The sequence below is a fragment of the Aquarana catesbeiana genome, linkage group LG08, assembly GCF_042186555.1.
Source record: "Aquarana catesbeiana isolate 2022-GZ linkage group LG08, ASM4218655v1, whole genome shotgun sequence".
In the NCBI taxonomy this organism is placed as follows: domain Eukaryota; kingdom Metazoa; phylum Chordata; class Amphibia; order Anura; family Ranidae; genus Aquarana; species Aquarana catesbeiana.
The window spans coordinates 189,728,404-189,742,882 of NC_133331.1; the positions used below are offsets into that span (position 1 = coordinate 189,728,404).

At 43.1% G+C, this 14,479-nt stretch overlaps 1 protein-coding gene across 2 annotated transcripts in view; it reads right to left on the minus strand.

The window, feature by feature from the left end:
• WAPL (WAPL cohesin release factor) overlaps positions 1-14,479 on the minus strand; it is a 219,129-nt gene that overhangs the window by 51,633 nt on the left and 153,017 nt on the right. For both annotated transcript variants that reach the window (XM_073596726.1, XM_073596725.1), the window contains 3 exons: positions 13,671-13,786; positions 13,312-13,458; positions 1,123-1,330 (listed from right to left, as the gene is read on the minus strand). In XM_073596726.1, coding sequence (XP_073452827.1) covers positions 1,123-1,330; positions 13,312-13,458; positions 13,671-13,786 — 471 coding nt within the window. The remainder of the gene's footprint in view (positions 1-1,122; positions 1,331-13,311; positions 13,459-13,670; positions 13,787-14,479) is intronic.

Genomic DNA, 14,479 nt, shown 5'->3' on the forward strand with positions numbered 1-14,479 from the left:
GAGCAGGATGTTCACCCTGATCCAGAGTGTGACTACTCACCAGCTCCCGAGGATCCCAACTATAGCTCTCCTGAATGCCAATCTCCCTGGAATTCCCAAAGCAAGCTGCAAACTAATACATTTCATGCTGCTAGGGGCCAAGATGACCATAGCTAAAGCGTGGAAACAACAGACGGTAACCCTCTCAGCAGCCAAACGTAAGATCTTCTGGATCATGTCGCAGGAGAAACTTGCCAGCATATTAACGGACACAATCCCGAAATCCAAAGCCATCTGGGAACCCTGGTCCCTGTATGTGGGGGTTCCTCTACGCCCGGGTTTCCAGGCTCAACCAGAAACTATTGGCAATGGCCACTCGGATTCCCCCCGGTAAGGTTGGATCTCTCTCTTCTTCACTTTCTTTCTCTGTGACACTCTCTCTTTTCACCCTCTTCTCCCCCCATCTCAAGTACTTTCCGACTAAATATGGCTCTTTTGCCAGGCTTGAATCTGGAACGATAGTCTGACATATAGCCTTCCCCACCAAGCTACATGGCACAACGTCAACAATTAACTACCGCTAACTATGTCTTTAGCCTTTCTTTGGGATCGACGGGGGAATCCTCCAGGCACAGATAGCTCCCATTAGGGGTGCCGGAGGTCTTCTCCCCACGATCCTATTCCAATGCCTAAGTTGCGGGTTAAGTCCTTTAGATTGAAAACGCCTGCTCCTGGTCGACTATCCTGTTCCATAATACCCTTGCTTGATTGTTGCCATAAATTAATGTGACTCCAACTATGAAAATCTTTGAAAGAAAAAAAAAAGACAGCACACTAAACTTTTGATCTTTACTTCAAATGTAAATGTTAACTAAAACAAAGTAAAAATACATACATTATCACCTGCTTCTAGGCCCAAGGCTGACAAATATTTAAACAATTGCAGGCATGAATAAATAGTTATCCATTACTGATGAAAATAATATCAAGTCTGGAGTTCCCCTTTGAAGCAGGATATACATTTTTGAACAAAGTTATTATAGTACCTACCATGTCGAGAACTATACTGTTTCAGCATATAAAATTATTATATAACAAAGTGAAACAGTGTAATCTAATAATATACAGTATAAAAAGACATACCTTTAGTGAGGTCAAGTTCTTCATCTTCCTCCTCCTTCTTTTCTGGCTCTTCTGCATTAGGACTTTTTTCAGTTGTAACCCACTGGATTTCACCTCCAGTTTCCTGCCATTCCCCGCTCTTGTCCTGTTGTGCTGCAGGAACTTCTTTAATTAACTCATCTGTCTGGCTTTCCGCTAACTGGGCTGCTCGTTCCCGCTCAAGGAAAAGCTAAAAAACAAAAAACAAAATTGAAATACCTTTACCATCAAACTTTGGGGAACCTCATTAATTAAATCCTTATATATGCATGTATTGTACCATATGTGCTGTATCTACACATATATAAAGTTTTCATGTTTAGTTGATCACTTTGAAGAGATAGGTTTACATTATGACATTTTATTGTCTATTTCTGTTAATCAGTGCCAAAAAAAGAAACATCAAATCGACCAATTCATTGTTTTAAGAAGGGGGGTCCTCCCGCCACCACAAGGCAAGTTTTTGAGGACAGGCTCCCCTGGGGAACCTTCCCTATAACCCTAGCCCACTGAGTCTACACCAGTGTTTCACAACCTTTTTTCAGACAAGGCACACTTTAAAACTATGTATAATCTTGAAGCACCCACAAATGTAGGGCATCCAATGTTAGAGGCGATTTATTCTTCCACAGCAAATACACCTTTGCTCATTGGTACTGACTAGTATTCCAAGATTTCTCTTCTCCCTCAGTTTCTCTCCCTCACTCAGCTAATGTGACCCCAGTGCTGATGGAGAGGGGCAAACAAGGATGCTGAGCAGGCACCCGACATTCTCCTTATCATCCGAGGGGGTCACTTGTTGCTAGGATTCCAGTGGCTGGATGGTTGTAATGATGCACAATGATCGTCTGTGACTTTGTGTAACTAAAAGGCAGGCTTTATCCATCTGCTGTATACAATTTATGGGCATTTTGCCAAGGCACCCAAGAAACAACGGTACTCTGGTTGAAAAAGATTGGTCTACACATTGTGAGGTAGAGCAAACAAGGAGAGTTTAGGGAGGGTTGCCTGTACTGTACACCCAGATATGGAATTTACAAGTAAGCCTAAATTCCTCTGATCTAATTGTACAGCACAGGATATAGGCAACTTATTCATACACCATTGGATGTCCACAAGCACAATACTAAAATACAAAGTTGGGCAACAACTAGCCAAAAGGAACTTTGCCAACAAGCACAAAAACAACAGGGGTTAAAGTGGTTATAAAGCCTAAACTTTTTTGTCTGAATGCAATCCTAGTATTGGGGTAAAAAAATATTTAGGCACTTGTATCCCCTCTCACTCCCCTTTTATTTACCTTAGGCCTCATTTGATCCAGCACTGTGTCAGTCTGCAGCTCTTCTCTCATCTCACTTAGTCTCTCTGGCTTTACTTATAATTAAAGAGTGACGAGGGAGCGGAGGGAGAGAAGAGCCACAGACAGCGAAGCAAGGGAGTGGGTGGCTATGGGGGCACTCAGCAGAGGGGAGGAGCCAGGAGAGCCAATGGGGTGTGCCCCGGAAGAGGAAGTTGGGGCGCTCTGCACAGAGCAGGCACTTATAAACCAGTTTTCCCTATTTTCTTTTTTTTAAACAAGAACATTTGAAATCACTTAAAAGACCCGAGTTCAGAGTGCTGCAAGAGAACCTAGCCAAAAGCAGCATCTGCAGAAGATTGGGCATCATCTGGTAAAACTTTGAAAAGTAAAGACAAAATACCAGATGCCCTTACAGAGCTGGGCGACAGGGGCTTGGTGCGTTAAGGGCAAGGATATTCCAATAGATCTGCAGGCGTGGGGGCACAACAGCACAGGAAGTTATTGTTTAAGAGCATAGCCTCTAGCAATCGAGTTCCTTATCCACTGTGCAATGGTGGATTTTGAAAAGGGTACCCCTTGCTAGGTCCCGAGAAAGAACATACATGGAATATTTTTGGCTAATGGAAGTAGTAGCTTTTATGTACATTCCAATGGCTCCAAGTGTTGCACCGATGCCAATACTAGTATCGGTGCAGATACTGAGCATTTGCATGGAGTACTTGTACTCGTGCAAATGCACCGATGCTTTACCCGATACCTGGGCAGCCTCAGAGATGATCGGTGTGGCGGTGGGGGAGTTACAAGCACTGACCTCCCTGTATAGCTTTTCTGACAGCCGCTCCTCTCCCTCCCACGGCTGTCAGGGAGATAAGTGCTTATAACTGCCCCCACCGCCGCACCAATCACCCCAGCTGTCCCCCTCTGTGCTCCCTGGGTCCCGGATCTTTTAGGATGGAAAGCGGAGAAATGAGCCGGTAAATCTGTCATTTACCGGCTCCTTCCTTTTCCAAATGCAAAGAGTCAGTGATCACTGGCTGTCCATTCATGACTGAGCATTCTAAACTGTTTACGATGCTTCAGTTTATAAATGGCGAGGAGCCGCTGTCTCTTGTCCATTCATCTACAGTGCAGCATCATCAGTGCCACTGTCACATGATATAAAAAAAAAAAAAAAAAGTATTGGTAATTGGTATCGACGAGTACTTGAAAAAAAAGTATTGTTACTTGTACTCTGTCTTAAAAAAGTGGCATCGGTGCAACCCTAGCTCTAACTACATCCAGGAAATCTAGGAGAGAATATCTTTGGATGCTTAGGAGCAAGGCAAAAAGGCAGAAAAATGTCCTCATTTGGATGGAACACTGAAACCACCTTTGGAAAAAAAGATAGTCTTGGGCGTAATGCAACTTTGTCGTGACGTATGAGGAAAGGTACTTTACAGAAAAGAGCCTCCAGTTCAGAGACATATCTGACAGACGCGATATCCACCAAAAAAGGCTACTTTGCCATTGGCTCCTGCTGTGGTATATAACAGCCAGTGAGGCGGGGCTGAACCATGCTCTGTGTCTTATGGACGTAGTCGGCTCAGGAGCGAGCACTCATGAGTGCCTCAACAGCAAGCAGCTAGCTATAGCGGGCACTCTGAAGGGGGAGGGGCAAAAGCACCAGAGGGGAACCCGAGAAGAGGAGCGGGGCTGCTCTGTGTAAAACCACTACACAGAGCAGGCAAGTATACCATGTTTGTTTTTTTGTTTTTTTTACATAAAAATTTTTCCTTTACAATCGCTTTAAAACCTGGGTGTAGACAGCCATGCCAATAAAGCCGGAGACTGAAGCAGGGTGGAACAGAGGGCCTTGAGATCGAAGACCTGGCCTGTTGGGAGGAGGACAGGGGTCATTTGCAAGAAGTCTGAGTATATTTGTTTGTGTATCAGGTTCCTTTGGGACGATTTGATGCCAATACAATCCTTATCACTAGTTATCCTCCCCTCTCTCTTTTTTGGACCAGGCGAATTGGAATGTTTAATGGAGGAAAGGCACAGATAATCATAAATTGAGACCAGGGGATAACTAAAGCATCCAAAGCCATAGCTAGAAGATCCTTGGTCCTGGCTACTAACAAGATGTAGTTTGTTGATGTATGTGAAGACCAGGATACCCACATGAAGACGGTTCACCTTGGTCAAAGCAGTGGTGGCTGAGATAATCTGTCTGCCAATCCTGGGATGTCGACTGAAGAAATTGAAGGCCAGTAAATTTCTGTACATCGGAGGATTTGGTTTGTTTCAATCAAGGCAGCCAGGCTCCTTGTGCCTCCTTGAAGGTTGTTGTATGCCACTGTGGTGATGAGTAAGCACAGTGTAGCTGTGCTAAACTAGCCCACCTCTGTTCTGGCTACACCAACCATGGTGTGCGTCAATCTTTGTATGGAATATTCAATAAATGGACTTCAATAACGTCAATGTGCAGCCAATTTCTTTCCTTATTATGAAGGTCACTGTGGCACAGCACAGCTAAGTTCAAAAAGATGTTGATGAGGAGTTTGTTTCTACTCTTGAAAAACCTTTACTTGGAGTACATCACGGGACACAGAGCAGCCATTACTATCTGGGTTACACACGCCACCTACTGGTGAATGGGCACTGGAGGATCAATCTAACAAGAAGTCCTTCCCTATATAACACCTCCTACACAGGAAGTACCTCAGTTTTGTATCAAGCATTAAACTTCCCAGACAAGAGGGGAGGGACCTCTGTGTCCCATGATGTACTCCAAGAAAAGGATTTTACAGGCAAGCTGTAGTAAAAATCTTATTTTCTTTATCGTACATCATGGGACAGAGCAGCTATTACCATCTGGGATGTCCCAAAGCAATGCCCCTGAGGGGAGGGAGACACCATTGCAGAAACTGCCACTATTACTGTTTGTAATATGCTGAGGCCAAAGGCAGTGTCCTCATGTTCTTCACATCTACCTGGTAAAAACCCTGTGGATGTAGAAACAAAGACCAAACAGTGGTCTTGCACACCTGGGCGACTGACACCTGATGGCGGATGGCCCAAGATACTCCCCCCACACCTGGTAGATAATCTCTTCCCAGAAAAAAAATGAAATTTTGTCCTTTAAACCATAGGCATCATTAACTGGCAGATCCACTGCTAAATATTCAACCTGGATGCCGCCTGTCCTTCCTGGGCGCTTCTGGCAGCACAAACCAGGATTCCTGACCTGTGACCACAACTCAAGTAGATCCTGAGCACCTGAATTACCTTTAGAGTACGTAGCGATCTTTCTCCTGCCGACTGTGGAATAGGAGAAAAATAAAAGGCAAGACATTGTCCCGATTCAAGTGAAAACGAGAAACCACTCTAGGCAATAAAGATGGATGAGGACACAACCTCACCCTATCCCAGAAAGGCTCCTTGCATGAAAGAGCCGCCAGCTCTAACACTCTATTTAGTGAAGTGATAGCAACCAAGGAAGCCATTTTCCTAGATAAGGGACTAACAGAGTCTCCTAATTAGTTTAAAAAAATGGGCTCTGCAAAGACAGTCAAGAGCAAATTCTAGTCCCAAGGACACAAGAGTGGCCTGACATGCAGGGCTATACAATGTATGAACCAAGGAGTGAGAAACAATGGTCTCTGGAAAAAATGGATAGGGACGTACTCTAACCCTTAACGGTACATAAGGCCAATCTTCTTTCCCCTACCGATTGGAGAAAGAAAATAAAATTTCCCACCCACATATTTCTGTGGGTGCCACTTCCTGGCTTCCCACAGGCAAATAATATTTCCAAGTCCTGAAATTGAAGTTCCCTGAAGCTGGCTTCCAGGGCTCAACAGTGCTGAGATACAGTGACCAAGGAGCGAACCCTGCAAAACTCACTATGTCAGTGTACCAAGCCCTCCTGGGCTAATTCAGCTAACACTATTATCAGTGTTACCATCTCTTGGATTCTTCGCAAAAGATGTGGGAGAAGTCAAAACAGAGGGAAAGCCTCAAATAAGTGAGAACTGGTCCCTAAGTTGTTCCTGGTGCCTCTGCCCCTATTGCCAGTGGGACTTTCGTCCTGGACACAACCTGTTCCCACTTGTTGTAGAACTTGGGATCTAGTAGATCTACCTACAGAGTTCCCCCTACCATTATTCTATACCTGGGATATGTACTAGTGATAGAGACAGCACTTGTACTGTCTCAGACAGAATGTTGTACACCTTCCTGATCCTCATGACTCCTGGTGCCACTCTGGTGGTAGATATACATGTATAAATATGGATGAATGAATGTACTATATGAAACAGCAATTAACCCATCAAAGCAGCGCTATTTTCAGTCCTCAATGCTGACTGATAAAACAAAGTCTTTGTAAATGCAAGCAAAACACATGCAGGCAGGTAAATTCCAACAAAGAGGCAGCGGTTGGAGCTCGGTCTGGATTCCCTTATATAAATAGTAGATCTGATGAGTGCACCTTTCACCATCTATTGGGACACCTTGTGCTGCACACACCCCATAGGGGTTCAAACTCACCGGAGCCAGGAGGTTAACAAGCCTTGGATCAAATCCTCTCTCTGTTTACTCCCGAAGTCCTCCAGGGTTGATGATCAGATAACAGCAACAATGTCCACATGTAAAAAACAGACCCCGAATAGTCCAGTACCGTTTTGATAATTTATTGTAAGTTACAAATAAGAGAATAAAAAACTAATAAAGTAAATACACTGTAAAAATCAGTGGGCGCAGTTCCTTACAAAGGATAGCCTTCTAGCTTTCAGTTGGTTGGTAATAGTGGATAACTCAAACTGCTTCTCTCAAAGCACAAGGGTACTGGTTGCAGACTTAATGGATGTTACACACTCACAGCTGATCAGTCCTTCATTCCACTAATATACAACTACAAGCATGGAGTGCACTGCGTGTCAACTAGGCACAGCTGATCCGCACTTCCTCCCTCTCGTGTCTGAAGCTTCAGGCTAAAAGCACACTGCGTCCTCACGTGATAACGGTTGCCGTGGTATCGTGCTCTGTAGATATACATGCCCTTGCAGAGGCATTTCTGGATTAAACCTGCAGCTGGTTTGTTCCCACATCCAGAGCAAAGCGTACTAGCCCAAAGTTCAAAAATATTGATAGGCAGTATTTTCTCCTGTGGAGACCAAGTCCACTGAAATATAGCCACCTTCAAACCAACTGGAGAAGCTGGCATCAGTGGTTATTATCTACCCAATTCAGTCTCCAGATTTCAAACCACCAATTTTAGCTCTGCAATACCCCGGGAACAGAGAGCCCTCTGGCAATCCAATGCCTGGATGTTCATGTTCCAGACAGAGAATAATCCTCTACAAAATACTTTGAGTAGGACTATACCTAGGGAACATACCTTAACCTAGATACAACTTCCTCCTGCAGAAATGTATCAAAGGAAAAGACTGCTTCCTGAACAAAGATCATTGAGGTATACTGAGATTGGCATCCTTTGCGTTTTCAGTAAGTCCAGCACTGGGGCTTGGGAGCTTTGGCCAGCCCGAAGAGCAGAGTCACGAAAATAAAAAAGACGATTCTGCACTGCAAGTGCAAAAACCCTTGATGAGCCTGAAAAAACACAGCACATGAAGATGTTCATCATTGATGACTATGGACCCTGAAATCTAAGTCTCGTAGAGAGGTCAACACTAAATGGACAGAGCCTAAAACTAAATCTAAAATAGAAGGATGTCCAGCGGCTTAAGATCTAAGCTAGACCTTACGTCCCCATTTGGTTTTGGGACTGCTACCGGTTGAGTCATTTTATTTTTTTAAATAATGAGCCGATACCTCTGCTCCAAGAGCCAAATGCAAGACTGACGACTCTGTGGCAGACCCCGAAGGCCCAAAGAGGCGTACCTAACCTACCAAGCTTCTGCTGGCTAAAGATGGAACAAAACCACCTCAGAGACTGCCCCGAGATCTTCTGGCCTGAGATACTATCAAAACACAGCAGCCTCAGATGCCTCCCTCAGCCAGGTGGGCAAAAGCTTACAGCATCTGGTATTCCCAGGCAGTCTCCCATCCATATACTCACCAGGCTTGATCCGGCTTAGGCTTCAATCAACAGAGATCAGGCATCAAGGTTTTGCGTCTGTAGTCCATCTGACGAAAAATGAATAGGTCAGGAAATGCTGCAATACCAAACACCACAGTGGCTCAGATGCACCTGACACAACTGTCCATCAGGAGGTGTGGCCATATCGCTGAACCTGAGAGCGGTGCACTTGCCTCCCCCAGGTGTTTCTTTTCTGGAACCATTTAACTGGTATAACAGGTAAATAATGTAGCAACTATATTAGCCAACCTAATACACAGTCCTCCAAGGATGCAGGCTTAAAACCATGTTGGTTTACCGCTATGCAACCCCTTAGGTATGCATGTATGCCGTTATGAAGGGACCTAGGTATGCAAACATGCAGTTATACAAGTTTTCTTCTTTATGCATGCAGTTCAAGGTAAATAAGCACATATCTATACAGTTTGACGTAACCAAGCACATATGTATGCAGTTCAAACTAAGCACATATGTATGCAGTACAAATTAAAACATGCCAGCCTGTGTTTAAGCAAAATGTGTTTTTGGATAGCATGCCAGCCTGCGTTTAACCAATATGCGTTTCTGGAAGCATGTAAATATGTGCTTATGCAAACGTGTTTAGGCAAAACATGAAAGTGTCTATGCAAGCCCGCGTCTATGCAAGCCCGCGTCTATGCAAACCCGTGTCTACTCAAACATGTGTCCATGTATACATGGGTTAAAACAAACATGTATCTATGCCAATATGCCTTTATACAAACAAGTATATCTATGCAACATGCATATATATTTATGCACACACATCTATACAACATGTGTCTATGAAAACCTGCATCCACACAAAACGCGCCGTCTCGGCCAGCCTTGGGGAGCTGCATGCTGGGTGGATGGCCCCGCCCGCTTGTCGAGTGCGGAGGCCACGGGGCAGGCGGGCTGAGGCCCTCTGCAAACAATTGCCTAAGCGTCTATGCAAATATGTGCCTATGCAAGTAAGCAAGCATTATGAAACCTATATACTATGCTGCACCTGCTCAACTGCACCTGGTCCCATACTAGTTTTAGTCATGATTAGTCAAGCACATATGGGCATCCAATGCAGCCTCTTTGCTGCTTCAACAGCCTAAAACTCGGCTCCTGCAGATCAAATGCATGCTCTTCTGGAGACAACTCCTTAAAGTGCACCTATTTCCATGTTCTTTCAAACATATACTTATGCCACATGTATCTATGCAAAACATGTGTTTATTCAAACATGCGTTTAAGCAACAACTTTGCAAGCATGTATACTATACTGCACCTACCCAACTGCACTTGGCCCCATGCTAGTTTTGCAAGATTAACCAAGCACATATACATCCCATGCAGCTTTTTTTCTGCTTCAGAGCAGCCTAATAGTAAGCTCTTGCAGACCAGATGCACATTATTCTACAACACTTTACAGTGCAATGATACCCGTATAGGGGTCTATCCAATTACAGTTGTAGGACAGGGATGGCAGGGTAAGCCACAGGAATAGCAAATATTTGTGCAAGCTCCTTTTTCTACCAGAAAGAGTTCAGGAAAGATTTTGGGCTGTGTAAAAATCCTTTCAGGTTTGACTCAGTATTTACACACTGCTCATTCTATTTGTTCATCAACAGTGAATGATTTGCAAGCTTTTGTAGGTTTCTTGGTACCCAAAAGGGCATGTCGAGAGGGAGGACTTGTATAATGCCAAGGCTTTTGCAGTGAGATGCAACAAGATTTTCAACTTTTTGTGTGAAGCACCCTCTTCAATATAGCGACAATGTGGCGAAGAGAAATAATCTTCAGCAGCTGCCCCCAACACTGCCTTAATATCCTCTTCATTCCCTGTGATTCAGCGCCCTTTTAGACTGGCATGTTAGTGTGAGTAGACAAGGCTGGCATTTCTGAGCCTTGGACAAGGATGTCTGTGTTAAGGCCATAATCTCTCTGAGGAGTTGACATAGATGCAGAAAATTATTCTTTTGTCAAGTAGGCCACTTGTTATGTGCCTGAAATACAGCTAAAATTGGAAGCAGAGAACGGCGCGGGGGCTTTTTCCTGTGAAAGCGATGCATGACTGTCACCCTGAGTTTTAGTGAATATTTTTCAGTTTAGCATTGGCTCTGGTCACATAGGTACATGGACACATAGGCTTTTATGAAGGTGTTTAGTAGCCAAGGCAAAAAAAAAAAAAAAACACCAAACGCTCCTAAACTCAAGTTTAGAAGCTGTAGTGTACATGAAGTCTAATGCCGTATACACACGACCGGACTTTTCGTCGGACTGAACGCCGAAGGACTTTGACGGAGTTCCGACGCAGTTCCAACGAAACGGACTTGCCTACACGTGATCACACCAAAGACTGATCGTTTCGAATGTGATGACGTACGACCGGACTAGAAAAAGGAAGTTCATAGCCAGTAGCTGCCCTTGCATCCTTTTTTGTCCGTCGAACTAGCATACAGACGAAGGGATTTTTCGATCGGACTCGAGTCCGTCGGAAAGATTTGAAACATGTTCTATTTCTAAAGTCCGACAGATTTTGACAGAAAAGGTCCAATGAAGCCCACACGCGATCGAATTTGTCCGACGGATTTGTTCCGTCTGACCAGTTCTGTCAAAAAGTCCGGTCATGTTTACAAGGCATTAGGGATTTCTCCTGTGGGGTACACAGAGTTGAGTGCAGGAGATCAAATGTGTTTGGAAGGAGTACACAAAAACCCAGGAGTAGACCATCCTGCAACAAATCATTATGGCGAAAGGAACACAGGAAACGCCTGAGTATCTTATAAGGTTTAGAATCAGAAAAATGTATTATTATTTTACAATAAAAATCATAAAACGAACTATGCTCTTCAGTGACACTTGAACTGGAAGCAGATGCATCCCCCTTACAATACAAGACATCACATAAAACACTATCTTCATATTTACAGCACTATATATCTCTCTCTCTCCATCTATATAGATATATCTCTATATATGTACCTATATAGATATACACACACACATATATATATATATCTATACACACACACATCTATATCGAGCTATATATCTACACACACACACACACATTATATATATATATATATATATATATATATATATATATATATATATATATATATATAAAAAACATATAAATATACACACACACACAAACCAGAATACACATTTAGGTTAACACTAAAAAGCTTCCAGTGTTCAAAATCGTATGGACTGCGAAAAGAAGCCGTTTTGCAGCCTGGTGGTACGAGAGTGAATACTCCTAAATGGCAAAACTGTAAATCAAGGCAATCCCTGGATGGGAGCTATCCTTCAGGATAATAATAGCTCTTCGAAGGCACCTCCTCTCCCCTTGTTCTTCAATACACAGTAAATGTGCCCCTTTAATAATCTTCTGAGCTGTTTTTATCACCCTCTGTAAGGCATTTCTGTCATGGACTGTGCACATCCACATTGAATGAATTTTAGCGCCAAGTTTGAAAGGTTTACACTGAAGTAAATAAATTCCACACATAGCCCCCGTTTTACACAGTAACAGAGATATAGGGTGAACCTGTATTTACAGTCAAACATCATTGACAAGTAATAAAGTCCAGATTTTACCCATCATGGTAGGCATATCACCGAAGGGGTCTATAGGGACTGGGATAAATAGTGATAGACCATGGCCCTGGATCTGTATAGCAACCTGTCAAAGTGTTGCACAGAGTGCCAAGGTGAGGCTGTCACCACAATGTGCGGTCTGGCTCCCAAGGTTGTACCAACCTGGATACACGGTTTCTGTGTAGGCATTAGACAGCGAAGGTTAAATGAACAATCAGAAGATAAAACCAGAAAAACAAACTAGCAAAGCAGATTTCCCTGGGAAGGAGAAGAGGACAATCACCTACAGCAAAAAACACAAGGACTCATGGAGTAGGGTAGGGTTATAGGGATGGCTCCCTAGTAGAAGAGGGGGGGTATGCTTGGTATGAGTCTATAACCCATGGTGTATGAATAAGTTGCCTGTACTGTGTTGGAGAAAAGAAAAAAAAAAAAAAAAAAAAAACACCACCACGCAACAGTGTTTGGCCAGCTTAAAAGATATATTCACTCAACATTTCATATTGCTGAAATGTCCTTGCTGTACCATGTACTTGTAAGGAAATCTATCCTGTTATATTTGTATTGCTTCCTTCACGTGAAATACCTGGTGTTCCTGTCAGTCCCTCTGCTTCGCTATTAAAAATGGACCACAAGTGTGCTGCTATTTCTCCTCCCCCAGCTCTTATGCAGCTGAGAACAGAAGGAATGTGCTTTTTTTAAAAAATATAATTGAAGGGGAGGGGGGGTTGTTTTTTATATCTATATACAAATGTTTTGTCTTTCATTTATTTTAAACTGAATGGGTTGTTTTACAAGGTGAGTTTATACATTCACTTTAATCAAAAGGTTTAGTTTAATGCTACCATCTTAAGCAGCACTACTCCGCTGTTACTGAGTTCAGCTGTCAGAATCAAAGAAAATATCCAGTACTCCTGAGTATGGAGAACTATGCGACCAGCTAAACAGAAGGCCTTTAATGCTTAGCAATGACCCAGCAGAGTTACATAAAAGGAGGGAGAGTCATCAGCAAATCCTTCACTCAACTTTCTTACCTTGCTTCTAATGGCTGAACAGAGCTCTAAGGAAGTAAAAAAGTCAAGGACCAGCTGCTGGGGTGAGTAATAAAACAAAACCAGACACTTTGTCCTACAAGTAGGAGAGGTATTTTAGATTTCAGATCAGATTCAGAGGGTAATATACACCTTACCTGTACCAATGCAGGAACTGCATAGATTTGATCCGTTTCCTCTTCCGACTCACAAAACGAATCATACGATTGCGTTGTTTGCATGTTCACAAGGCAATGCCGGTTTCTTGCACTATACTCAACTAAATTAATTAGTAGGCCCAATCCCTGAAGATGAAAAAAGCACATAAAATGACTGGACAAAATATTACGTACGCTGCAATAATATGTAACAGCACACTTGTTTGTCAAACTTGTTGCATAATCAGTTATATATACAGCAATTAACTCAGCAGAATGATCTAAAGACAGCTGTCCCAACACTTGGCATCATTAGCAGACAAATACTGAAAGAAAATGCGTCTTTGACAAGAACTTACCAAAACTCGAATATCAAATCTCTGTTCTTGAGGTAGGAACCTTGGAACTTGAAGAACACAGTTCATTGCAGTGCTTATTAGATTGTCCTGTTCACCTGTCTTTGTACTTCCCCACTCTGTACACCAAAAGAAAAAAAATGAAGCCAGGTCCATTATTTTACAATAATTTATTACTACAGAATTACTACAAATGTTAACACATATATCAAGATCTATGCTCTTCAGTGACAAACTGGCTGCAGAGGGCTAGATACTGCATCTCATCCAAAACGACAATCGACGAGATATCTGCCGGTCATCAAAAAACTTGCTCTAGCACTGGGACCAGACATGATCCTTACATAATAATGACAGACTTAAATAAGGCTGAGACAGTCATGCTTGGGGATTTTCCAACAAGTCAGGCCACTGACTACCTTAGGTGTGTCATTATTCTATAGCACAACAGGACAACCACTTAAAGCGGAATTAAACCCTCCTATCCTCTACAGCCAAAGAAGCTGCTTCTTTTTGATTTTCAACTGCCATGGTGCTGGTAAAGGGTTTGGCAGTTTGGCCGAGAGCATAAGCAAATGTGACAGTTAGCATTCCAGGAATGTGACTTTTTCTTAAACTGCTAAATCGATGGGTTTAGTTCTGCTTTATGATTTGTAAACAGAATCGACCAGCGCAAACAGTATAACCTAAATAAAGAAAGAAAGAAAGGTTTTGGTTCCCGCCGGCCCCTCCCCCCCCTCGTCTCCCGTGGCGCTGTTGACCCAGTAACGGAAGGTTCCCTTTGGTGTGTATACTTTGTCGTGGCTTGTTAG